This window comes from Corythoichthys intestinalis, chromosome 15 (genome assembly GCF_030265065.1).
Source record: "Corythoichthys intestinalis isolate RoL2023-P3 chromosome 15, ASM3026506v1, whole genome shotgun sequence".
Lineage (NCBI taxonomy): Eukaryota > Metazoa > Chordata > Actinopteri > Syngnathiformes > Syngnathidae > Corythoichthys > Corythoichthys intestinalis.
In genome coordinates, this window is record NC_080409.1 from 54,814,119 (window position 1) to 54,839,565 (window position 25,447).

Consider the following 25,447-nt stretch of genomic DNA (forward strand, 5'->3'; position numbering starts at 1 on the left):
TTATGTCACCTTAAACCTGGAACCTCGGAATTGTTTGGCTAAGTACCTTTTGCCGACTGAGAGCTAGTAACCCAAAACGCTTGGCTTTTTTTTGCAAGCACAAAGGTGACGTCACTTACAGAATGATGTCATGGCACCTCTTATGCATTTAGTCAAGCAGTTCATGTGATGTAATCCCCCTACACTACTCATTCAAAACAATTATTCAGCACACTCACGAGAGCTGCCGATGGTGTCACTTTCGTGTCCGCTGTTCATTCGCCCCCTCTTGGTCAAAATGGATTGAACGTCAATCGCCATCAACGGCAACTAGTGAGCTAACTTATTTGCCCGCCCCAAAAAAACCTAGTCCGGTCCGCATGAGTTCTAATTACCGTAACTGTGGTCCATGAACCAAAATGAGTTTGACACCCTTGATCTAAGGTTAAATTTGATTCATTTTGACTGTTTATCCCAAAACGTGTGTATTTTCAATAATTTAAAAAAGAAAGACATTTCAAAATCACGCTAAGGGGCACAAAAGTTCTATCCAGTTTTTGCTGGAATAGTACAGCCAAAAAACATACCCATTCATCTGTACTGGCCAAAATTTCCTATTCGTTTCCAATGGCCCGATTCACCTTTCATTTCAATGGCACAAAGACGATTGATTGATTTCCAGCCCGAGTGACCTGATATCAACAGGTGGTGACCCAATAGGAACAGGAAGTGACCCTGAAATGTCCCTAAATGAGCAGGAAGTGACCCTTAAATGCCCCAAAATGAACGGGAATTGACCCAAAATGTAGAGGAATTGAACCCGAAATGCGCTCAAATCAACAGATAGCGACCCGAAAGGAAAAGGAAGTGACCTTGAACTCATTTGCTCCCAAAAACGTATAAATACATTCTATTTTTATTTGTTTCAGTGTCCCAAAGACATATTTATACGTCTTTCACGTTTTTTTCTACAAGAGACATCTCTGGGTTCCGATTCAATTTAGCTCCAAAGCACAAAGGTGAAAATCCATTTTAAAGCAATAACACTGGCCACTGGAGGGCGGTGGCGCATTTGGTAAGACCCGCAACCCGATTCAACGGCAACGAACGGCCGGGCCGCACGGCCGGGGCGCCGGCGGAAGACGACCGAATGGCTTCCAGGATGCCAGGCGGCGGACGACCGAGCAGAACAACCTAGAGGACGCCCGGGATGCCAGGCGCCGGACGACCGAGCGGAACGACCGAGACCACCAGTGCAGCGGACGATGCCGTTGAGGCCGTGCTGCTCGCCGAGCGGACCCCGCGGTGACTAAAAAAATCCATCTTTATGAGACAGGCGGCGATGAGGGAAAAGTTTACCCGGCTGTCGCGGAGACCGGACATTATTTCTACCTTAATTGGCACTGTTTGACGTCATCAAACTTGACAAAGATGAACCGCATTATTATCCACCTACTTGTAGTATATGGGTTATGAAATGGGCTACGCTCTTCCTTTATCTGGCTTCAGGAAGCTGCTTCCAGCTGTCATGTCATGGGCCACTTTTCCATCTCAGTCAGGCCGCACGGCGTAGACAAGCACCAAAATAAACAGTGGGGAATGAAAGGGAATACTGTTCGGGAGCACACGGCAGCTCAAACTGTACTCGGAATGCCTTTTCTACTGGACGTCTGGCGGCGTGCCAGGCAATACGATGAGGCGCCGAGCAGTAAGCGCATCTAAAGGAGGCATCTCCTTTGCTCTTTAGCCCATTGACATCATGAAAGCTGTATTAACTCCACAGGCGGCCGTGACTGATAGGAGCCTACCAAATAGTACTGACTCAATATATAAGACTGGAAAATGCCATTTCTGGAGAAATTGCCATGGTAGCTTTGCTGTGTTGCTTGCTTGTTGCTTCCTGTTGATTTCAGATTACAACTAAAGCTATCCAGTTTCAATATGGACGAGCTGAAAGTAAGATTTTGGCTGCCGTGGAGCAGTCGGTAGCTCCAGTTGTCCTGGGACAGCGGTTCGATTCCCGGCTACGACTACCCACTGTCGAAGGGCCCTTGGGCAAGGCACTGAACCCCAATTTGCCCCCAATGGGTTGGCAGCGCCTTGCACGGCAGCAGCACCATTGGCGCGTGACGCGATAAATGTGTGCTAATGTAGTGTTTTTCAACCTTTTCTGAATCACGGCACGTATTTACATTGGAAAAAATCTCACGTCACACCCGGAAACCAAAAATGTTCCAAAAATACTTTCTATAGAGTATATTTAATTATAAAATAATTTCTCCGTATTTATACTTACTCAGTGTGAAACTTAAGTCTGTTTAGATTAATACAAAGCCGATATCCTGGCAGGAATCTTCAACAGCTCTAAGTCTCTCTGTTTTTTTTTTTTTTAATAGTAGTTAGGCTTGAAAAGCTCAGAATGATCAGACAGGGGGACTTTAGCAATGTCTGTAACCTCATTAGGGCCGAGCATGTCGCTGACAATGACTTTGCAGACAGGTAGTATTAATGTCCCTGCCACAGTGTGGACTTTTTGGATTTAGCTATAAGTTCACCAACAAGCTAACTGGCTTTGTTGGGGACCTTTCTCATTTACCTTTGTGGTTCTTCTCAAAAAAAGCTTCTCTGTGTTTTCACAAAGAAGAACAAAATAGTCCATAGTTTGAAACGGCGGGTGTTTCGTTTGGAGAGGATGTTTAAGCCTGCTTGGCACCATGGAGCTGATGGCTCATGTCGCGTTCAAGAACTGCTCGGATTTGTAGCCATTGGCCACCTTTCTGTCCTTGACAATGTGTTGGAATAAAACACAAGGGGAGGATTGACAATCGTCACATGTGGTGAAAATAGGACATTTCCGTGTATGCCGACACTTAACAAGTTTAATCAAATGATGTACAGTAGACGTGCTGGGTTCCACATTGTCGCGTACAGCAAGGTGGCTGACTGTGTAAAGCACTTTGGGCATTGTAACCATGTAGATAAATGCGCTACACAAGTACTCTTCATTTACCAGTCTGAAGAAGACCTTGAACTAGTTGTGGATCTTTCAGTGCCATTGACCACCAATCCATTTTGGACTGGGAGGGGGCAAATGAACTTAATTCATGACATGTTTTTGTGCTTCAACAATGTCAATTTACTCGCCCTAAGCCGCAAGACGAGGCTACGTGAACCAGGCTGAACTGTACTTCAGGTCAACACTGCTTCCATTCGGTGCTTTCAGACAGATTTCAGTAGCTCGCGGCCGAACGGGTCGGCAACACGCTCCGTCTGCCCGATTGTGATAAAGAGTCCTCGCCCCGACACGATCCGACACTCGCTCATTTCCTCCTCAGACTGAAGGCAATAAATCAGTGGCTATAGAGGCTTGAGAAGCCGGCCAAGAGGAGGCCTGTAGAACACATGCGACTCGTATTCCCCTGCGGGTTCGTACACTTTGATCGCACTTTGACCACAAAAATAAAAGGCCGCCTTTCCTTTCATGTCACAAAAATGGGCAAGCGAAGGTGCACAAAAGCAGCGTTGTCTGAGCAAAGAGATTAGAAGAGTTTAGATAAAGGGAGAGTGTGATTAATGGCGACTGACAGCTGATCACCAAGAATGCTCCACAATTGCAGTCGCTGTCACAGTCGATCAGTGCGGCGCAGTCATCGCGCTGCAAAGGTAAACAGGAGCCCCACAAAGGCTGCGGCCCTTCTAATAACAGCCTGCCTCCTCCCAACCGAAGCCCACACTGGGTCTCTGTTTCACTTCACTTTCATCGTCAATGAGTTGACGTATAGACTTGTGTTCTGGAACTGAATCATTCCCGATTTTTCTCCCAAGTAGCGAGGAAGCAGGCGTTTTATCGATGAATATCGACCTGGTAACATCACGTTCAATTTAAGCCTGTCAAGTCAATTCATCGCATGGTAAATCAAAATGAGTTTGCTCATTTTCCCGGCAGCCGTTTATCGCCACGTGAATGCGTTTGCGTGCGCTCTGCACACGCGCGTCTTTGCCCATTTGCCACTTCCTTTCACAGATGTCTTTTGGTCATCAACGCACTGTCGAAGCATAGTTCAGGCATACAAAATGATGACACATTGCACATCGTTAGCATTACTAAGTTGAAGCTAATGGCCAAAGAAAGACTAGTTTGTTTCTGAAAGTTTTGCTACGAGAGTTTGTCAGTAAATAGTGGCAGTTTTAAGGGTGGGGCCAAAACTCTAATTTGAATGGCCCCTGTTCCCATTTTAGCACAAAGCATGGCAATCGGTGAATCCTACTTTTCTGAAATGAGGGAGAATGTTGTTTGTAGAGTAGGCCTGAACGAGAGACGAGGATGTGCGATATATGAGAAAAAAATCGGAACACGCAAACTTGTTTTTCTGCTTCATGCTCGTAGAGCCTCCCAACATCCCTCCTGATAAGCAGTGCGACCAAACGGTTTTTCTTGGTCGCCAGTGCAGCTGGCGTTTGGTACTTATGACAGGTTTGATCTGGCCAGAGAAGATTGGGTAGCTCTACGATCAAAGGCGCAAATGCGTTCATCATCGTTAAGCTTGTTACACACGAGCGGTAGCCCAGTCCAAAGTGTGCTGTGGCAACTCATTCATTGTGTAAGTGAGAGGCTGTTCTCGGCAGCGCGAGTCAATTTGAGCGGATTAACTCTGAATCATTTCATGAAGACGAGCATTTTTCTACGTTATTCTTGTTTAAAAACAATGCACATTAAGAAGGTGGCGGCGTGCATGGCTTTTCTCCGGGTTCCTGTCACATCCCCAAAAAAACGTGCAGGGTATGCTTATTCAACACTCCAAATTGTCCGTAGGTGAGAGTGTGTGCGTGAAGAATAGTTTGTGTGACTATATGTGGACTGCGACTGGCTGGCGACCAGTTCAGGGTGTACCCCGCCTTCCGCTTGCAGTTGGGTGAGGATAAGCGGTTCAGAAAATGAATGGATTATATGAATGTTATGGAGAGCGATTCAAAGTACGGTGTTAAAGGCGATGCAATTGAAAATGTGGGTGTGCCTACATTTTGTGCTGGTGCACCTCAAGATAAAAGTAAGTGTGGAGCCTTGGCAATATACACTCACCGGCCACTTTATTAGGTACACCCGTCCAACTGCTCGTTAATACTTAATTTCTAATCAGCCAATCACATGGCGGCAACTCAGTGCATTTAGGCATGTAGACATGGTTTGAGACAATCTTCTGCATTTCAAACCGAGCATCAGTATGGGGAAGAAAGGTGATTTGAGTGACTTTGAGCGTGGCATGGTCGTTGGTGCCAGAAGGGCTGGTCTGAGTTTTTCAGAAACTTGTTGATCTACAGGGATTTTCACGCACAACCATCTCTACGGTTTACAGAGAATGGGCCGAAAAAGAAATAATATCCAGTGAGCGGAAATGCCTTGTTGATGCCAGAGGTCAGAGGAGAATGGCCAGACTGGTTTGAGCTGATAGAAAGGCAACAGTGACTCAAATAACCACCCGTTACAACCAAGGTAGGCAGAAGAGCATCTCTGAACGCACAGTACGTCAAACTTTGAGGCGGATGGGCTACAGCGGGAGAAGACCACGCCGGGTGCCACTCCTTTCAGCTAAGAACAGGAAACTGAGGCTACAATTTGCACAAGCTCATCCAAATTGGACAATAGAAGATTGGAAAAATGCTGCCTGGTCTGATGAGTCTCGATTTCTGCTGCGACATTCGGATGGCAGGGTCAGAATTTGGCGTCAACAACATGAAAGCATGGATCCATCCTGCCTTGTATCAACGGTTCAGGCTGGTGGTGGTGATGTAAAGGTGTGGGGAATATTTTCTTGGCACTCTTTGGGTCCCTTGGTACCAATTGAGCATCGTTGGAACGGCACAGCCTACCTGAGTATTGTTGCTGACCATGTCCATCCCTTTATGACCACAATGTACCCAACTTCTGATGGCTACTTTCAGCAGGATAATGCACCATGTCATAAAGCTAGAATCATCTCAGACTGGTTTCTTGAACATGAGGATGAGTTCACTGTACTCAAACGGCCTCCACAGTCACCAGATCTCAATCCAATAGAGCATCTTTGGGAAGTGGTGGAACGGGAGATTGGCATCATGGATGTGCAGCCGACAAATCTGTGTGATGCCATCATGTCAATATGGACCAAACTCTCTGAGGAACCTTGTTGAATCTATGCCACGAAGAATTGAGGCAGTTCTGAAGGCAAAAGGGCGTCCAACCCGTTACTATCACGGTGTACCTAATAAAGTGGCCGGTGAGTGTATATCGCAATCTTAGTATCGTTCAGGCCTTTCCCAAACATAGCTATTCATGTTAGCTGGTGAAAATTTTTCTAGTTTTAATTTCACATTGTAATATCACAATCTAAACCCCCCCAAATTCGCAATGACTTTTTTTCCAGTATTGTTCAGGCCTATTCTAGAGTATGTTAAATATTAATCCTGCTTTTCATGTTTAAAATGGCTTTACAAAAAAAATCATTAAAATGATCGTTCCAACTTTACTTGCACACAGTATGATTATATATGAATTGTGACAAACTTAACTGGTTCATCAAAAATATTTTGACCGCCACATGCAGGATAATCTGCCTATTGCCTTGTTGACCAAACAAACACTGAACAAAGATGGCAGTGAGTGAGTTGTGCGTGTTTGAGAAAAATACTAGAACCGCCACTGCCAATAAAGAATCACAGATTTGGTGGCGTTCATTGCAAACATCAACAGTCATTAAAAAAAAAAAGTACTTTTCATTCACGGTTTACTGTACGTTGCACACGGAAAAATGCTGTGAGTCACCACTATAAAAAGTGAAGTGCTTTTTTTATTCTGTGAAGCTTGAGTTGTCGTGCATGAAGCTTCTGCAGTCTCTTGACTTGCGTTGTCAATTGGGAAACATCCATTGTCCACAAGTACTGTAAGTCTTTCAGCTATGTGAATAACAAAACTAGGAGTGCGTTCAGTCGATCTCTGCTCATTCAAGTTTGTTTGTCTGACCTCAATGTTTGAAGCCATCAAAAGGTTTTTGTGCAAGGCAATTGTCTTTTTTGTTAAGCCACACACAAAGGGCAAACTCTGGGTTGTCGGCACTGTTAATTGTTGTACAAAATCACACGCTTATATTTTGACATCTCCGCCGTAAAATTGTAAATTTGTGATTTGTGTGATGCCATTTCCAGTCAAAATGGATTGGACGCATCTAGCACCGTCAATGGCAGCCAGTGAGTTGACGTGGAAATGACCCCAAAATTCCCCCTAACCAACAGGAAGGGACACCAGATCAACAGAAAGCAGCCCTAAAGTGTCCAGAAAATCATCAGGAGATAATGAATTTATAGGAAGTGATGCATAAGTATCGGAACATTCCAAAGACAGACATCCAATTCACTTATACTAGAAGGACAGGCTGTGAGTGCAGATTTTGAGTCAAAACGGATCGGATGTCAATGGCAGCCAATGAGTTCTCAAGGAAGTGACCCAAAACCAACAGGAAAATCAGCTTTTACGTGTTTTATTTTATGTAATATTTCAATCTAATAAGTTTCAGTGAAACACCATGGTCCTACACCAACCCTTACGCCGACGGCAACAAGCAGATCTTTGCCTACTTTGACCCCATGCACCTTTGGAAGAACATCTACAGCAACTTCCACAATGACTGTACGGTGCTGCCCAGGTGTCCTGGGGCTGAAGTAGGTGTCCAACATTATTCACTTTATAAAAAAAGATGAATCTGAATGAATTTTTTAGGAGTCCGAGAGAATGAGGACGGCCCGATTCTCGAGCCGGAAGGTGCCGGCCAGGTGAGAGAACTACAAGTCTGTCAAGGCCGGCTACAAGTTGACCCAGAAGGTGCTGGCGCGCTCTTCGATCAAGAAGCAGAGCGTCGGGCTCATCGTGGCGGTCGTCAACCCCGACACGGTCGCACGGGCAAGGAGGAACACAGGGACACACGGGGCCGACATCCTGGAGATGTTCCAGAGGGCAAGGGAGTCCTGGAGATGGGCCGGGCGGTCCTCAAGCAGCCATGGCTTCCTTCGGAATGTCTCTGTGGGACTCCCCGATGTGCAGGAAGCACAAGAGCACCTGCCGGAGTTCCTGGCGGTCCCTCTTCAAGTGTTTTGGTGCGAACTTCTCCAAGGATGTGACGTCAGAAGCGAGGAAGAACAAGGCCTTGGAGTGGCCGACCGGCAGGAAGAGGAGCAGAGTCGAGGAGGGCAGAAAGGAGACGGCGAGGAACAGGGACTTGTACAAGTCGAGGAAGCTGACCGGAAAACGCAAGGCATAGATAGAGGCTTTGTGATTGTTGAAAGACAAGGCTCACATCCTGGTAACTGTTAGGTTTTGTGTTGTTTCCCTCCCAATGTGTCCCTTTGATTGCCCATTGATTTCAACTGTTGTGCCTGCTCCTGGTGTATGCTCCAACCTGCATCCTCCTGTGTCACCCACCTGTTCCTCATTGTCTCGTTAGCCCTTGTCTGCGTGTGTGTATATGAACTCCCAGTTTTTTTTCACTCCTTGTTGCGTCATTGTCAATATCCACGTTCTGGTCAGCGTTATTCACGTCCATCCAAGCCCTCGTGTTCGAAAGTAAGTTTTTTGAAAAGCAGTCTTTTGTTAGAGACAGTTTTGTTTGCCTCAGTGCTTTCTTTGGATCACCACAGCCTTTGTTTTTTGTCGGCTTTAATTAAATCATTTTTTGCACCGTTCATCTGCCTCGCCTCCCTTTCCCTGCATTTGGGTCCACCTTCCTTCCCGCGTTCCTGACAGGTAACACCACATCGATTATTTGCACTGCCTGAATTATAGGACGCATTTTATAATTATGTTTATTTAGATTTCGTACTTGCATGTCACTTTTGAGATTTTAACTTATCCTGCACTGTAAAGGGATGCTCCACAATTTCATTGTATAACTGTATAATGATAATAAAGGGCCATTTTATTCTGTAATAAGTTGTGATTGTATATAGAATCTATGAATAATCTATTTACATATTGTTTTTAATTGATTCTGTATGTTTAAGTATTAAGTTTCCGATGTTAAATCGAGTCATTTATTAGGTGTTGAAAACTTGCAGTAAATAAAAAAACAATTAAGTTGCAATTTTGGTCAAAAACCTATATGATATGTTAATATTGCTATTGATCCTGAAAATATGGATGATTATCTCTGCGTTTGGTGATTTTTGTGCATCTAGTATAAAATCGGAGAATTTCATAGCCATTTTAAGTTGTGTTATACTTACTTATATAACATATAATTCATGGGGATTTTATAAGGGAACGACTTTGAATTTTTTTTTTTTTTTATGCTGCTGCTCATGGAGACTCATAAATAGCTAAGGTAGGTGCCTGTTTTGGTTTCAGGTGGGTATCAGCATTGGTTTTGAAAATAGGACCCCCACGGATTGGCCCCGTTTCCCGTGTCTTGTCAAGTATTATGAAGTCTATGACACCACTTTAAAATAATATTCACTTAAATAGACATTTTTGTGTGTCTGTGAGAGTATTCACAGATCTGATAATAATTGTAATAACATTTAAAAAATAAAAATCAAATCTCCAAAAGAACATTTTTGAACAAATTTGATGGGCTTTTGAGAAACATACCTGGTTAAAATGATAGCAGAGATGCTAACTTGCACTCAAATATAGCGCTTCTGCTCTTATTCAAGTGCAGCATCTCCCTCCCACATGCCTTGTGCCCTACAAGCTGAAGAAAATTCATTGTGAAATTGCAGAAGCTGCTCCCGATGGATCCAGTTACAGTAACTGATGAGTTTAGAAGCTGTATGTTAACTGAGGCCAATCATTTTGAGGAAAAGAATGAAAAGAAATATTCTGCTCACACACACACATTTTCATTTCGTAGGAGGCGCGCATTTTCCAACAGCTCCGTTTGGACGAACGCGGGCTCAACTCAAATGAAGTGATGAACGGTCGGATTTGCTAATGCTAATGCTGCCATGGAAAAAGGCCGGTGATCAGACAAACAGATGTGTGGCGCGTTGGTGAAAACTGCTCAATATCGCCGGCGCAATAACTCTGACACCTTTGCCGAGCCGGAAAGAGCGGCTCGTGTCCCGAAAGACGACGGGTCGCTCGCGAGCGCCGAAACCCACGAGTGAGCCGCGTAAAGCCAGAGCTGGAGTTGATATTTTCTCGGTGCGAGTGAACAAGTTTTTGGCAAACGGAGAGTAAGTGGAACCGGGGAGAATCGTCCAACAGATGGGAATGTCTTCTCTGTTTCAAGATGCCGTCATCTTTCGGCGATGACATCGCCTCAACTAAGTTATTCTAATCTAGCTAACTAGCTAGGTAATCGATGAATGAGTTCAATAAATCAGATAACAAACATTTTGGGAGATGTAAAACAAAGAAACAAGTCTGTATGCTTGCAATAACATTCATGTTGACGTGCACATCTATTGCACTTTCAAAAGAACTAAATGCATTTAAGCTAAATTATAATACCTGAGCTTAGCATCAAATTCCATACAAAAATAAATGAGGATGTAAGTACAATAAAATAACCCACAAAAGTTTAACTGTCTAATTCAGGGGTGTCAAATGTACGGCTGGGGATTCGATCCGGCCCACGAGGTTGTTCTGCCTGATAGTTATGCTGTAGACTCTAGTTATACTAGCGTTACTTCTAAATAATATTGCTAAAGTAAAAGTAGTCGTCCAAAATGCACTCAAGTAAAAAAGTATTCGTTGAAAAGAATACTCAAGTCATGAGTAAAATTGTGAGTCACTGCTTACAATGTCTGATTTTTTTTTTATGGTATATTATTTTTTCTTAGCACTTAATTCATATGAACTGTTATTATAATAGTGTACTATAACCTATTACATGATCATATTAGTACAAAAAGATGCAAGACGCAAAAATCATCGAAATTCAGACCAGAACTAAACTATGAAAAATCAACTATCAAAAGAGCATGAGTGCCCTCTAGTGGAGAAAAAACATTGTTATCTCCAATTGTTATAATGGGGTCAAGCGGTCATTGTTGCAACGTCTCATTAAAACAAAACAAAAATAAAGTCACTCTGTAGAATAAAGAGGAAAAATGTAACGACTCCAGTGTAGCCCAAGGTAGTGGAGTAAGAGAATTGTGTCTTCTTCACAAATCTACTCAAGTAAAAGTAAAATGTATTGCGTGGTAAAACTCATCTAAATGTAACGCGTTACTACCCAGCATTGCCCATAAGTACCCTAAATTTACAAAGAAGTGACCAAAATGACCTTCCACTCACAACGATAGATGTCCATTTGACGTAACTGACAGGCATAACTGTGAATGCTCGGATTTCAGTGCCAATGACGACTCTGGACGTCCAATTCGTTTAGATTGGCAGGGTGTGAATGAACATTTGTTGTTCGGTCCTGGTACTTATAGCGTCCTTCGTTTACTCGCCCTTCCCAATGGATTGGATGTCTACTGCCATTCTTGGCAGCCAGTGTGAGTTAACTTATTTGGAGAAAAATAAAATGGTCTGACCCGCATGAGATATATTTCCCACGAGTGTGGCCCGCGAACCAAAATGAGTAGATCGAATAGTCATAATAATGCATAGCAAAAGTCTAGCAAAAGTCTGCTAGCTTAAATGCTATAAAATGCTAACCTTTTTTTTTTTTTTTTTTACAATTCTCTTCAACAAATCGTTCAAACACTTATTCTAAAAAAAAATATGCCTCTGAACTAAATGCATAAACAAACATATTAGCTCAAACAACAACTTACAGCCTTATGTTGGCCTTAACAGGAAGCAGCTGGATTCAGCCATTATAGACGAGTTATGTCATTTTCACTGCTGCCACCGGAGGGCAGTGTATCCTCCCAAATCAATACATCTAAATGCAACATTTTCAAAACAAACTATTATAACGCCACCCCAATTAAACGAATCATCGTAGCGGCTAAATTAAATTTGAAGCTTTTTTTCCAATTGAATTTCTCGACTTAATCGATTCATCTTTGCAGCACCAATCTAACTGCCTTTTTCACAGCACGGGGAGAGCAACACCGGGGTAAAAAAACACCGGCCTTCCGTGTCTAGGCCGGCAAGACAATTTACAACGCAAGTGCCGAACCGCATAATAACACTCACCTGTCTTAGCACAGATGGCCTCGTAGACCGAATTCTGCCTGCCATTCACACTTTGAAAGGCCGACCTCGGAGCGGATGCCTGCCTGTATCGAGATGAGACAAAATGAATTAGATTTGAGTAACCAAAATGCGTTATTTTCTGAACAATTAACAAATTTGTAGTTCTTGAAGCAATGTGTCAATCGGCAAATATCTGTTGGCAGTCTGATATTGGAATTGAAATCCAAACTAGAAAATGCAATTTATGGTGAAATTGTGACGGTAGCTTTGCTGTGATGGTTGGTATCCCCCGGTCCCCCACCCCGGTGCAACAAAAATGGAGCCTTGGCAATGTTCATTTTTTCCCCCAATATCGTTCAGGTCTATTCCAAACTGAGCTATTCAAGTTATCTTGTGAAAATTCTTGTAGTTTAAATACCGCAATATATTGCAACCCCCCCAAAAAAGCGTTTTTTCCAATATCGTTCAAGCGTAATATATCAAGTGCACTCACATGAAGACATCGGAGGGAAGGTTTTCCACACATCGCTTCACACACGCGGACCTGCGTGTACCCGTTTACACACACATATATGTCTTACTTTTTAAGGGCTAAAGAGGCAAACAAAAACAAAAGAATCCAGAAAATACAACGGCATTGCCAACAGATACAAAAATATATCAATTTTATACTCCGCAACACTCCCGAAAAAAAAAACAAGAGGTAGTACTGTAAAAAGTTCAGTACTGTAACACGTTTGGAACTTTTGTTCCATCGGATCGGGACTCTGTATGGGCAGATTCTCAAAATCAGGTGACTCGGGTGCAAAAATATGGTAAATGGTGTTGTACTTATGTAGCGCTTTTCCACCTTTCAAGGCGCTTTACACTACATTGCCATCTACCTACTGGTGACGCAGCACCAGGAGCAATGTGGGGTTCAGTATCTTGCTCAAGGATACTTAGGGGAGTTCATCAGGGCAGAGAATTGAACCCACAACCTGTGGGTTGGGGGACAACTACTCTACCACTGAGCCACGCCATCCCAACTTTTTCAAGGACTTGACGCAAAGTTCAAGCCTTTTTCAAACCTTGAAAACCCGACTGTAAAAGCCGAGCATTTTCAAGGACCCGTAAAATGGGAATGTGTAACTTACCGATGTTGAATAGGATCGGTCACAACGTGCCCGAAAACTCAAGTGGGGCGATTTTAATGTTTTGATATTGTTGATATGCATCTGCATTTGCAAACTACGACCTTTATATTAAATGCTACTTAAGATTTCGTACGCTGGCTGTATAAACCAAAGTTAAATAGAGCTATCTTTGACTCAATGGCTGAGGCTGTGACATCATGAAGCAGGCACACACGGACGTCTGTCCGGTGTCAATAGTGAATGTGGGGGCTTTTACACGGTACATTTATATCAAAGTGTTTCGCCGAGATGCCTGCCGATTGTAGACGTGACGCATTACAAGGGCTTTTTTCACAAAATCAAATAGCAAATCACTGTAAAAGCCGGCGAGGGAGCATGCATGTCTGTAACCGTATACATTCAGACAATTAAGCATTTTTTGTGTTTGTGGCGGGCGGGCGGGGGACAATAAATAAAGCTCAGCTGGTATTAACCTCTCACCCCATCGCGGCGGCCTGCCAGCGGAGCATTGAGCAGGTAATGAGGGTACACACTGCCTCCTTGTAAGGGGCTGCACAGTTGTTCTTTCATACCATTACACAACCACAAATAGAATTGGCCCACTTTAAGTGTGGCATACTTTGACAGGAAGCAATTCCTTTCATATAGAGTGGAGAAGGGGAAAAAAAACTTGACCTCTTGGGTTTTTCACATCACTTTCTTTGTCAACAGTCTCAATCTCTCATTCTGTCACTTTGAGAAGCGGGCAGTCATAAACGCTGCATGCGGCTCCGACGTGAAGAGCGCGACCACCTCGTTACGCGCACAGGTAGCTCGCCTGTTCTAATGTTATTCCGACTGACCGAGGGGAGGATCGAGTTTAACCATAAAGACGCGTTTGGCAGCTCCGCCGTCTATGTAGTACCCTGTGCAAATAACTACCGTTGTGGCTGATTAATAGGGAGTGAAAGCAGCGGCGAGGCTGACATTAATGGCACTCCTGTAATTGTCACCCTATTAGTAATGCCACACGACAGCCAGCGGTTTCCGTAGTTACAGCTGCGAACGGCAAAAGCGCGCAAACAAAATACCAAACAGGCCCATTTATTTGTGTTACAAATTGCCACTTTCAAAGCCTTCCCACCGTGACACTTTGCAGCTGCCGGCCGGAGGCGCTGCAAAGTCTCACGGGCTACCGACACCAACTGGGAGATTGTCTGCCGCTCGCGCGTACGCCACACGTTGGCCGGGGCGGATCGTGGGCAGCGCAAACTCGAGCCCGATCGCGTCCGTGCGGTGACTTCATTTAAGAATGCAGGATCTTTGGTGAACTTTGGTTCGGTTGCCGAAACCGTTTTCGTCAATGACGACGAAAGCGAGAATATTGCATCGGCGAACCATTTATTCACGACGGTTACAAGCTAAAACGTGTCAAAATTATGAATTTGTCATATCTGGAATCAATACAGTCGAATCAAATTGCAACGTCACGTCTGTGACCCTCTTTTTTACACTATTGCTTGCCCTGGACCACAACTGGGCCTTTTAAACATTCAATTTCTAACAATGACCAAAAATAATTAGAATCAATATGTATGAATGAATTGCCGTTCTTTGGGCTTCGACTTCTAACAATTTTGTATGTGTGCTCATCCTTTCCAGCTGTTTTACAAGCATTTTATTCATCACAGCAGCCCCTGTAATCTTTAACAACATGTCTTATTAGGGCCCGAGCACCAACTGGCGCGAGAGCTCTATTGTAATGCAAAGCATTATTATGATTCTTTTTTCAGGGCAAATGAAAAAGGCCAATTTGGAGTCTCACCCAAATTTGCATAAATTTCGATAATTTTGCAACGTTGCGATAAACAAAATTAACAAAATGGCTCAGAGGCACCCCCTCGAATTTTTAAAAAAGGCCTCTCCTATAAGGTTTTTTCAACGTAGCGCGATGAAATTTGGGGAGATGATACCTTGTGCAAAACTGCTCCAAAAAGTCGCCTGCACCTATGTTCCAAACCCAGCTGGAAATCGGGTATTTTGGATCGAATGTGAAATTTTTAGCGATTTAGAGGGTGCACATTTGAGACCTCGTCCCCCAGATAGTGAGTTGGATCCACCTCAAAATTGGTGAGACTGTTCATGAGACATATAAGATCTTAAGTTATCAAAATGGTGAGTTTTCATTCACGGGCCTGACCTGGGCAGGGTACCAAAGTTGGCCTTTATTTGGCAACAGGCCAAATTCAGTAAATGGGTGCAATCTTCTTCATATCCGGCTTGCATGAGAGGGATCCCGGCCTGGACACGACTGCATTGAAATATCACCCATTAGGCCTGGCGCCCCCGAGTGGGAACAGGAAACGCCCTTTTTTACCAGACAGGCTCCTCCTCCGAGGGACAAAAATCAAATGACCTCAAACCTGCATCAGGGGAGACTTAAGACGTGTGTTCAAGTGCCCGATGAAAAATATTGAGGTGTGGTTGAAGCGGAGGGGTCCAAACAGGAAAGTGAAAATGACCGTCGCCGCGACGTCCGACATGCGCCAAATTGCGAGGGCCCGTTCGGTCCTGCTTGCAGGCCTACTTTTTTTTTTTTTTTTTGTATTTGACTCAAACAACATTACTCTTGCAAAGGGGTTTGAGGATTTGCTCTACATTTATTTTGCCAATGGCGACAAACGACCACACAAGGTCAGTCCTCTGGTAAACAGGTGAAACGAACCGGTGTCACACTGCATGTTTGTATGGAACTGTGTGAAGTTCAACAGCCGGCGAGAAGAAAGACGACCTTGAACTTTATGAATAAACCCAGCACAGGGATTGTATTGTAAGTAAGACAGGCTTCGGCATTTACCGGGATGAATATCAGATAACAGAAGGATAAGGTTGCCCCTAAAATGAGCACTAGAAAGGAAGCAACTTATTATCCCAGCATTCTCTGCAAACAATCATCTCCAATCCCCTGGACCGGGTTAAATTTTCTGTCACTCGTTTCCATTCTCTTTCTTCTTTCATTTCATTGTTTCCATCAGTGCTTTTTGGTCCTGAAGCTTCCGTTTTTCCCACACTCTCCCCTGTCACACTGGTCGACCACAAAAATGCAGGACGGAGGAGAGCGTCGGGGAAGCGGGGGGTGGGGACGGGAGGGGAGGGGAGGGGAAGGTTGCTCTGGAATTCCACATGCAGTGGGTAAACACGCCAACTGCCAGGAAGAGACACACACATTCAGGAGCAAACACGGCTCCTAGCCCGGCCGCGCTAACCTTCGCCCGTTTAACTCTAAAGCTTGACCACTCTCGGACAGGTTTGTTCAGCCTGAGTGAGGTGTATGAATGAAACACGTCAGTAAACAAATAGCTTCCTTCCTGTCAGGCTTTTAGCAGCCCTGCTAACATCCACACTGTATGTAAACATGGACAAAATCTTAAACTGTTAAGTTTAATTAATTCCAGTGAAATTTTAAATAGACCTAATAGTTTTAACCCAAAAACGGGTCAGAAAGGTCCTTTTTTTTTGGTCCCTAAAGCTAAAATGGCTAGGTGGCACCTACCTTTGTTTAAAGCAGGGGTCCCCGAACTACGGCCCGCCTCCAAATTTGGTCCGGCCCTCTGAACAATACCAGAGAGCATTTTGATTCCCCCCCCCCCTCAATAGCGTTATTTATTTCCTGGCCTTTTTCTGTGAAGAGCTCAGAGAGGGTTATTTGGTTATTATCTATTTAATTAATAGTGTTTGTTTGTTTTTTAAAAATTATTATTATATTATTATCTTTATTTTATTTACTTTTGTTCCGTGAAGAATCCAGAAAGGGTTATTTGATTGTGGCTTTCTGAAAAACAATATTTTTTTTACATTTAGGCACTCCTGCAATTGTCACACTTTTTCTGTTACAAACTGACCCCGGCCCCTCATCAGAAAAGGGAAAAGTTATGTGGCCCTCACAGGAAAAAGTTTGGGGAGCCCTGGTTTAAAGGCTCCGGTAAAGTTAAGTCAACATTAACAAACTAATTGATTAGGGTGAAAAGGGTTTTTACCAACTGACTAAGGAGTCAGTACAAGGGGTTAAGACTAAGGTGAACGCGCGGAGTATGGCTTTTTGGCCGGGTTGTCGGCATCTCGCCGGGCAGCACGGGTCCGGCCGTTCGGCTGCCGTGATTCCGGCGATCTGGCTGAGGGGTCAGATTCCTTCACAACCATAAAATAATGGTGGTTAAATCATTCACTACCAAAGACACATGAACAATGGTGCTCTTCAAGCACGGCTGCGTTCCAGGCTTGCTTGTTTTAAAACACATGGTAAGATTTGTTTTCTTAGCTTGGCAAGAGAGAATATGCAAATTTGCTTTGTCTTTAAAGGTCTCTGCTGAGTGATCATCAAACGCTAAATGGAACTCGAAGCGTAAGCGTAGCTTTCGTGTTAGCATTAGAATTAACTTTAGCCTGGCGAGCATATCCTCTTAAACTGTTGTTGTGTCGCTTTGGTATTGTTGGCGTCGGCGAAGCAGTACAGACTAAAACATTTTCAGTATTCGTCAATGAAAACAAGAAGATTAATAAGTATTTGGAAATAACACTGGTGAGCATGATCAACCCCTCGCACCTGCAACCAGCAATAATATAACAGTAGTCTCTGATCACAGGGGTTTGTCTTTGTTGTGTAATTTGGCCAGACTCTGGCATTATAAAGTGAGTGGGGGAACTAGCAGCAGCGTTTCACTCTTTCCCTTCTGTGCTCTTCAGCTTATCTCCAAACCAAACAGGATTTAAATGGCGCTCCGAGCCCGGGCCCTTCCAATGAACCGCGTTGTGTTTACGGTTCAGGCAGAAATCGGGCCTGTTTACTGAAGAGCTAGATCCATACTGCGGCCAAAAGACGTAGAACATGTTGGAACTCTTATTAGAATGAACCTTGTCCTCTTGAACTCCACGACGCTGTACATTCTCACGCCAGAGGAAACATTTAAGAATCAGTCGTGAATCGGGTGGAAAGGCAGCGCTTACTTGACGGGACGCGTTGCTGCCGGTTTCCTAATTTGGGCCTCGCCGGGTGGCTTCGGGGCGAGAGCGGGACTATCGCGGGTCCGGATGTGATCGTGGCGGGGGGGTCCCGGAACGCCGGAAGACTTTGTGGGAACCTTAGCGTGGGGAGCGCTCGTTTCGTCTAAACGTTGATCCTAAGGGACAAAAAGTTTTCATTAGACACTCAACCAACATTTGTACAATGCGCAGGAACCAGTGGCGGAACAGATGTGAACAGGGCCCGTGTGCGATGAGCGACCCCTCAAGTGGACAATTATTCGCGGGCCCCTCCCCACTTTCGCAGGCCCCTCATGATGATCGTCCAGTGTGCGTAGGGTGTAAGTGGTAATGATGGGGATATTTTAACAGTATATAACAGCTCCGCGCATCATCTTAGCTTTCTGTTTGACCCTCCCCTTGCCCAACCACAACCACTTTACGCCCGCAAACCTGCAGTCGCACCCCCAGCAGCCTCCTAAGTTCCGCCCTGGCAGGTAAGAAGTGCTAACTTACCTTTACAATGACACTTTTAAATTAAGGCCACGCCTACACTAGGACTAGTTTGTTTGTTTTTTTTGTCAATACGGTCATGTCAACTGTACTATGGACCTATCGCAAAGCCCCGCCCCCTTGGAAAATTCGGACAACCCAAGACTCTGTCAAATTCTCAGTGACTGAGTGAACTATGAACGATTCATGGATGATGGCGGGAGTTCAAATTTCTGAATTTGCACTACCACAGCTGGCAATAGACCTTTTTTTTTTTTTTTAAATGAAATGTTTTTTTTAAAAAATGAATTTTGTCTAGAAGCTGACAGAGAGAGTTGCAGTACGCAGTGGAGAGGTAGGTCAGGGTAACATAATACCTTTACAGAGAGGAGACCACTATTATAATCGAGGCACAACTTAAAAATGAGAAACTCCACAGTCCGAATATCTATCTCGCTATAACGTTAGCTACATAGTGACGTCATGTCGTGTGTTCTGTCACATTTTTCTCCTTAAGCTTTTGTGGCGATGAATAAGCAGTCTTTTACATTCAGTTGAATTCTCAATCTTCCCCAGAGGTGCTAAATTATCAAATTACGTCATAAACCATAGACTTTATAATATATATATATATGTATAGGTCACATGGCGCGGGGCCGATAAATAGGGCGCCTGCATTGTTGGCGTGGCCCTCAAAGCTGACCAAGTAGAAATCCCCGAATTCTTTATAGATATGGTCGTAAAACAGTCTCGTTTCTTGGTTAAAAGCAAAAAAAAACGTGCAGTTAGCATTTATTTTACGTAAATATGTCAAAGTACAATGCTTGTCTGTTAGTGAATGTAGCTAGCAACCGCCAGATGTAAACAGAGCTTTTTCTTTGAAAATTCTTGTGAATAAATGTGAATTCCCAAATTCTTTATACTAGTAGATATGGACGTAAAACAGTCTCGATTAAAGGTTAAAAGCCCCCCCCCCACCCCCACCACCCCAAAAAAACATGCAGTAAGCATTTTTTTTTTTTAAAAACCTATCCTGTTCAGCTGTTTGACACAGAGAATGGAAGTCTAAGTGCCCGGATTCTGAACAGTTTTAATGTTTCACATTGAGAGTCTGACATACTCCCATTGTGATCATTCAAAATACCTTTTTATTATGACAAAGCAGCGAACAGGAAGGGATTATGGGGGGACAGAAGAAAAGAAATACAAGAGAAGAAGGAAAAGAAACACATACACAAACAACAACTAGAAATACATTGAACATCTAAACTAGTTACTAACATGCTGGTGCTATCGTCAGCGAGATGTATTTCCGGTTTACACCATGTGGGGGCCTATTGGCCAGTGAAAGAGGAGAATGGGGGTGGGGGTGTCTATAAGCTAGGTGATTGAAAGGGGTAGAGTGTACACAAATCAGTTCTGTGATCTAGAACCCAGTAATCGTGTGAATCTCTTATGAGTGTAAGCCCGTTGGCGACCAACCCTACGCCGCCGCATCGCCAATCCCGGCACCGGGACCCCCAAGTAAGCATTTATTTTCCGTAAATATTGCTGTGAGATGTGCTTTAATGCTTTTGCACAATAACAGTATTAACAATATTCACAATAACAGTATTAACAATATTTACAATAGTTATTGCAATTATGTGTGTTTAAAACTAGGTGTTATGATTATGTTTTCTCTATTCACTTATGCTTTTTAGTGTTTACACAATGGAAAGAGTAAAGTTTCTGTTTTCAGTAAACGTCACCATAATGTTTCATTCTAGTTTCTGTTCTCAGTAAATGATACAATCTCGATAAAACAAAACTTACGCATGTGCAATGAATGCTCTCCAACTTCTTAATAAAAGGCTGCGCTCCTCAGGGAGAGGTTAGATAAGCTTGTTGTGAGCCACTCGCTCCGCATCAACCTTTTCTCCTGACGGCCGTTAGCGTAAAAACTTTATCTTCGTCTCAAGTCTGATTCTCTCTCCGCCCTCCCTCAGGTCCTTTATTATTTTCTTAGTACAATAGTAAGTTTAGACCCAACAATTGCGAACGATGATACCAATGCAGTAGCGGCTAATATCTCCCATTGATTTTTTTCCCACAACGTTTCAAAATGCACGCATGGTACGAAAAATATAATAATTACCTTGAATCTTCCCACAAATCACTCCTGAGACAATCCTTCCTGTTTGTATGCGGTACAGCTTTCGTACATTTATCCTAAATCCGGCGTTGAATCGCTGCATTTGTCGCTGCGACCGACTGCGAATAACAAGCGGATTGTGGGACGCCTGGCCCCCCTGCTTCAAGGCGTTGCACAGTGGCTGGCCAAATTGGCTTTTCAATACAATTATGAAGTCTAGGCATAATCTTAATGTGCAAAATGAATACGACGTAAATAAATGCTCAACGTTGCAAGAGCGGCGTGCATTCGCGTTGATCGCAGCAAAATGCTAGGTGTGCGCGTGGGGAGAACTTTCCTTAGTGTGCGTCCGTGACCAAACGTAAGGACATCTTCCATTTTTTAATAGAAAGTTTGTGATGTTTACTTAGAACTTTCAGTGCTGGGGGCCTAGACAGCTTGGATGTGTTTTATTTTATTTGTGTAGTGACAGGCAAATAAACAAGCCAGGCAGTCAAATGTTCGCAATAAGTCAATAAGAATAACTGCTGTGCTAAGCTGTGACCAACCCTTGTCCAAAGGCAGAAGGCTTCTACATTCACTTTGGCGGGTTGGCCAAAACCGATGTCGATTTGTCCGACATCACTTTAAAATGCTTTTGTCAGCCGATATTATCGGTTATCATAATAAATTATATGTTTAAAAAAGTTTTTTTAACCATCAAGTTTACATCATTTTTAAAGCCTCAAACATTTAGCTTAATGCTTTTCAAGGCCTGAATTTTGACAATATCCAGTTCATGCTTTTTAATGACCTGCATAAACCCTGTATAAGCTCTGCTTCTGCCTTTCACTTTGAACTTGTCAATTCTCTTTTGCAGTTTTACCTGTGCATTTTACTTTCTTTGGGAAGTAATGAAGACTTGACATTTTCATTTTCAGCAATATAGTCCTTCCCCATTCTCAGCTATTCAATTTCTTTTCAATATTCATGCATTGCGGTGTCAAGTTCAGTTAGTTAAAAAAATGGAGAGGGAAAATACAATAAAGTAATGGCACTCTCCGAGATCCCCTGGGATTCACGCAAGTCCAAACTGCAGGGTGGAGTGATTTTTTTTTTCAACTCATTATAATGAATGATGCCACTGATGATACAGTTCAAAATGACATGCCATACGGAATGAGAACGGGATTCTTGTTTTTATTATAGTTGGCTGTACAAAAAAGCAAATTCTTCACATTATTTGTTTGCTTTAAAGGAGTACTTCAAAGACTTGGGTTGAAGAGGAAACAAGTCGCTAAGTTCTGACTTAATATTTCAGGGCTGTACTCCAATCCGTCTTTACAGTGCTGGTGAAAGTGTTGCGTCAATTACTTCCCTCCCTCCCGTTTTCTTTATAGCTTCAGTTATCTAAGACAGGGGTGGAAATTGTATGGCCCGCTGACCGCAAGGAGTCCAATCTGGCCCACGGGGTTTTTCTGCCTGACAGGCACTTTGTAGCTCACTCATACTGTACATAACATTGTTATTTTTGTCAACAATGAGGAAAATATTTCATCTAGGATCAGGCTGTTCTTCTATGACAAGACGATAACGTGCTAAAAACGTGTCTCGGGAGACTAAAAACATAACGTGACGAATACCGGTTTTCGTCTGACCAGACAAAATGCGCGACTTATGTTCACAACGTGTGATGTTTTCTTGTTGTATGTGTAGTTAGCCTACATCGTAGTCATGTCAGTCTGTGCCCCCCCACCAGAGCTGTTTATAAAGTCCTACAAACTAGTCTGCGCTCCAGGCTTGCTTGTTTTGAAACACATGGGAAGATGTATTTTCTCATCTTGTCAAGCGAGAGAAGATGCAACATTGTTTTAGCATTTAAATGTCTGTGCTGAGTCATCATCACACACTAAATGTAAACTCATAGCGTTAGCATAGGATTAACGTTTGCATTAGCATTGGCTTTAGCATGGCGAGTGTAAAGTTTACAGAATTAAATAGGAGGAAGTGGGTTTTTTTGTTTTTTTTTTAAGACCTAAAACACTTGGAGCGTTTGTCGACCTAAACTAGAGGAAAACTGCTTGAGTATGCGTCGACGAGAACTAGACGAAAACGAAGCCATTTTGAAATGACTAAAATATGACTACGACTAACAAGGATTTTTGTCACAAAGACTAGGACGAATTGAAAAGGGCTGTCAAAAACAACACTGATAATTACGAAATCACATGCTTTTATTTTGACATTGGCGCCGTAAGGTCGTAGATTTGTGCGATCGAGTGGGAGCACGACCGCACTTGGCTCAATTTCGTGTCCGCAGTTACATTCGTTCATTCGTCCTATCCCGGTCAAAACGGATTAGACGTCAATGAGTTAACAAAGAAGTGACCCAAAAATGCCCTAAAATCAACAGGTAGCGATCTGAAAAATCCACAGGAAATGATCCAAAATGTACAGTAACTGAACCGTAAGTAACAAAATGACATGATAGGGACGCAAAATGAACTGCCGTGGACAACGACAGATGTCCAGTTCCCTTACTGGACGGACTGGCTGTGAACGCTCATCTTCCAGTGCCTTTGACGGCGCTCGACGTCCAATCCATTTTGACCGGGAAAAGTGGATTAGACGTCAAGCTCCTTCAATGGCAGCCCAGTGGGTTAACTTATTTGGCTAAATATAAACTAGTCCGGCCCACGTGAACTCTAAATGCTATACACATGCCCCGCGAACTAAAATGAGTTTGACAACCCTGATCTAAGACACCAGTAGTCTTTGAGTACAGTGCTTCAAAGGAATGGAGAATATGTTTCTGTGCTGATAAATGAGAATCTGAGTTTCCAGGTTGCGTGGCCTATGGCTGCATTTCAGTTTGAGCAAGGCCAGGAGGGGCACCTTTGTTAGGCTGCCAGGTGGCCTCAGGCCAAGCCCACAGAGGAGCCGCGCAGTCTGCACCCAATAAGTCAAACGTGGAGGAGAGGGTCTCAACAGTCCTCCTGACTATTTCAACCTCCCGGAAACCCAACAAATGTCGACACGCAGGAAGGTGTGCTTGGGCAGCCGCAAGCCAAATTAAAGAAAAAGTCAACGTCTTGTGCAATATTCCTGGACGGCTTGGCTTCAAAAGAATTGCTTTAACAGGCCATCAAGTAGTTGTCGGGACGGATTGTCAGGAAGACACGGGTCGAGTAGGAAACGACAAGTAGGAGGCTGACGAAATTCTCACCACCGGAACAATCCTTTGAATGACCGCAGCTTTCGAGGGTTGAGCAAATAGGAAATATTTGCAAGGCGGGGTGTTCTTTAAACACAACAAATAAATAAGAAAAGCCTCCGTCAAGTTGGCCCCCCATCAAGACGCAAATTTATATCAAAATGATGTCAATCGTTTGTGCTGCTGTCCATTTGGAGATAAGACATGAGTTAATCGTTGATTGAAAATGGAGTCAGTCGTTTGTGCTGTGAACATTTTGCAGATATTCTACTTTTAATTTGTAGCAGAGGTGGGTCGAGTAGCCAAATTTGACTCAAATAAGAGTTCATTTTAAATAATATTACTCAAGTTAAAAGTATTCATTCAAAAATTGACTCAAGTAAATAAGTATTCGTTGAACCGACTACTCATGTAATGAGTAACAATGTGAGTCACTGCTTACAATGTATGATTTAAAAAATAATAATAATCACGGTATTTTTTTTTTCTCAGCACGTCATTTATATGACCTGTTATTATACGCTACTATAACCTATTACCTGACCATATTAGGCAAAAAAGATGACACAAAAATCATCGAATTCAGACCAGAACAACACGATGAAGGCTCACCTGTCCAAAGAGGGTGAATGCCCTCTAGTGGAGAAAAAACATTGTTATCTCTGATTGCTATAGAGTCACGTGGTTATTGTTGCATCGTCTTATTGGTGACAGTGAGACAGCCACTGTTGGCATCTCTGGCAAAAATAAAGTCAATATTTAAAATAAAGTGGAAATAAATGACCTCATGTAGACCAAAGTAGCGGAATAAGAAAAGTGTTTCTTCTTCACAAATTTACTCTGGCAAATGTAAAAAGTATTGCGAGGTACAACTACTCTAAGAAGTTGTCATGTCATGTCATTTCCTGTTTTATTTTGAAGGCTTCACCCTCCTCGTGTCTGCGCACTTGCCCTTCCTCTGGTCACCTAATCACCTATTGTTTCCACCTGTTCCCCATTACCGCCTGTGTATATATTGCCTTAGTTTCCCTGGTCCTGTGCAGAAGTGTCTTTCTACTCAAGTAAGTCACAGCAGCCTTTGTCATAGCTTTCATAGTAACCCTGTATATATCCTCCATTTGGAGCGCTTTGTGTTAGTAAATTTTGATCATAGTAATCCTGACATTGTCCTCTTTTCGGAGCATTTTATGTTGTTAAATTTCCTCCCTTTTGGAGTGCTTTTTTGTTTCTAGTCATCCTGACTCATTCCTCCGTTGGAGCGCTTTCTGTTTGTACTTTTCTCATCCCCGCATGTCAGCGGAAGAACCTGTGTTTTCAAAATAAAAGTTTTTTGCCCGAAACTCTGCAACTGAGTCCACCTCGTCATCTCGGCCTGACAGAAGTACATTTTTTTC

At 43.3% G+C, this 25,447-nt stretch overlaps 1 protein-coding gene across 2 annotated transcripts in view; it reads right to left on the reverse strand.

The window, feature by feature from the left end:
* Positions 1-25,447, reverse strand: part of ttll5 (tubulin tyrosine ligase-like family, member 5) — a 122,836-nt gene that overhangs the window by 27,339 nt on the left and 70,050 nt on the right. For both annotated transcript variants that reach the window (XM_057859894.1, XM_057859895.1), the window contains exons 29-30: positions 18,220-18,392; positions 12,101-12,183 (exon numbers count right to left, since the gene is read on the reverse strand). In XM_057859894.1, coding sequence (XP_057715877.1) covers positions 12,101-12,183; positions 18,220-18,392 — 256 coding nt within the window. The remainder of the gene's footprint in view (positions 1-12,100; positions 12,184-18,219; positions 18,393-25,447) is intronic.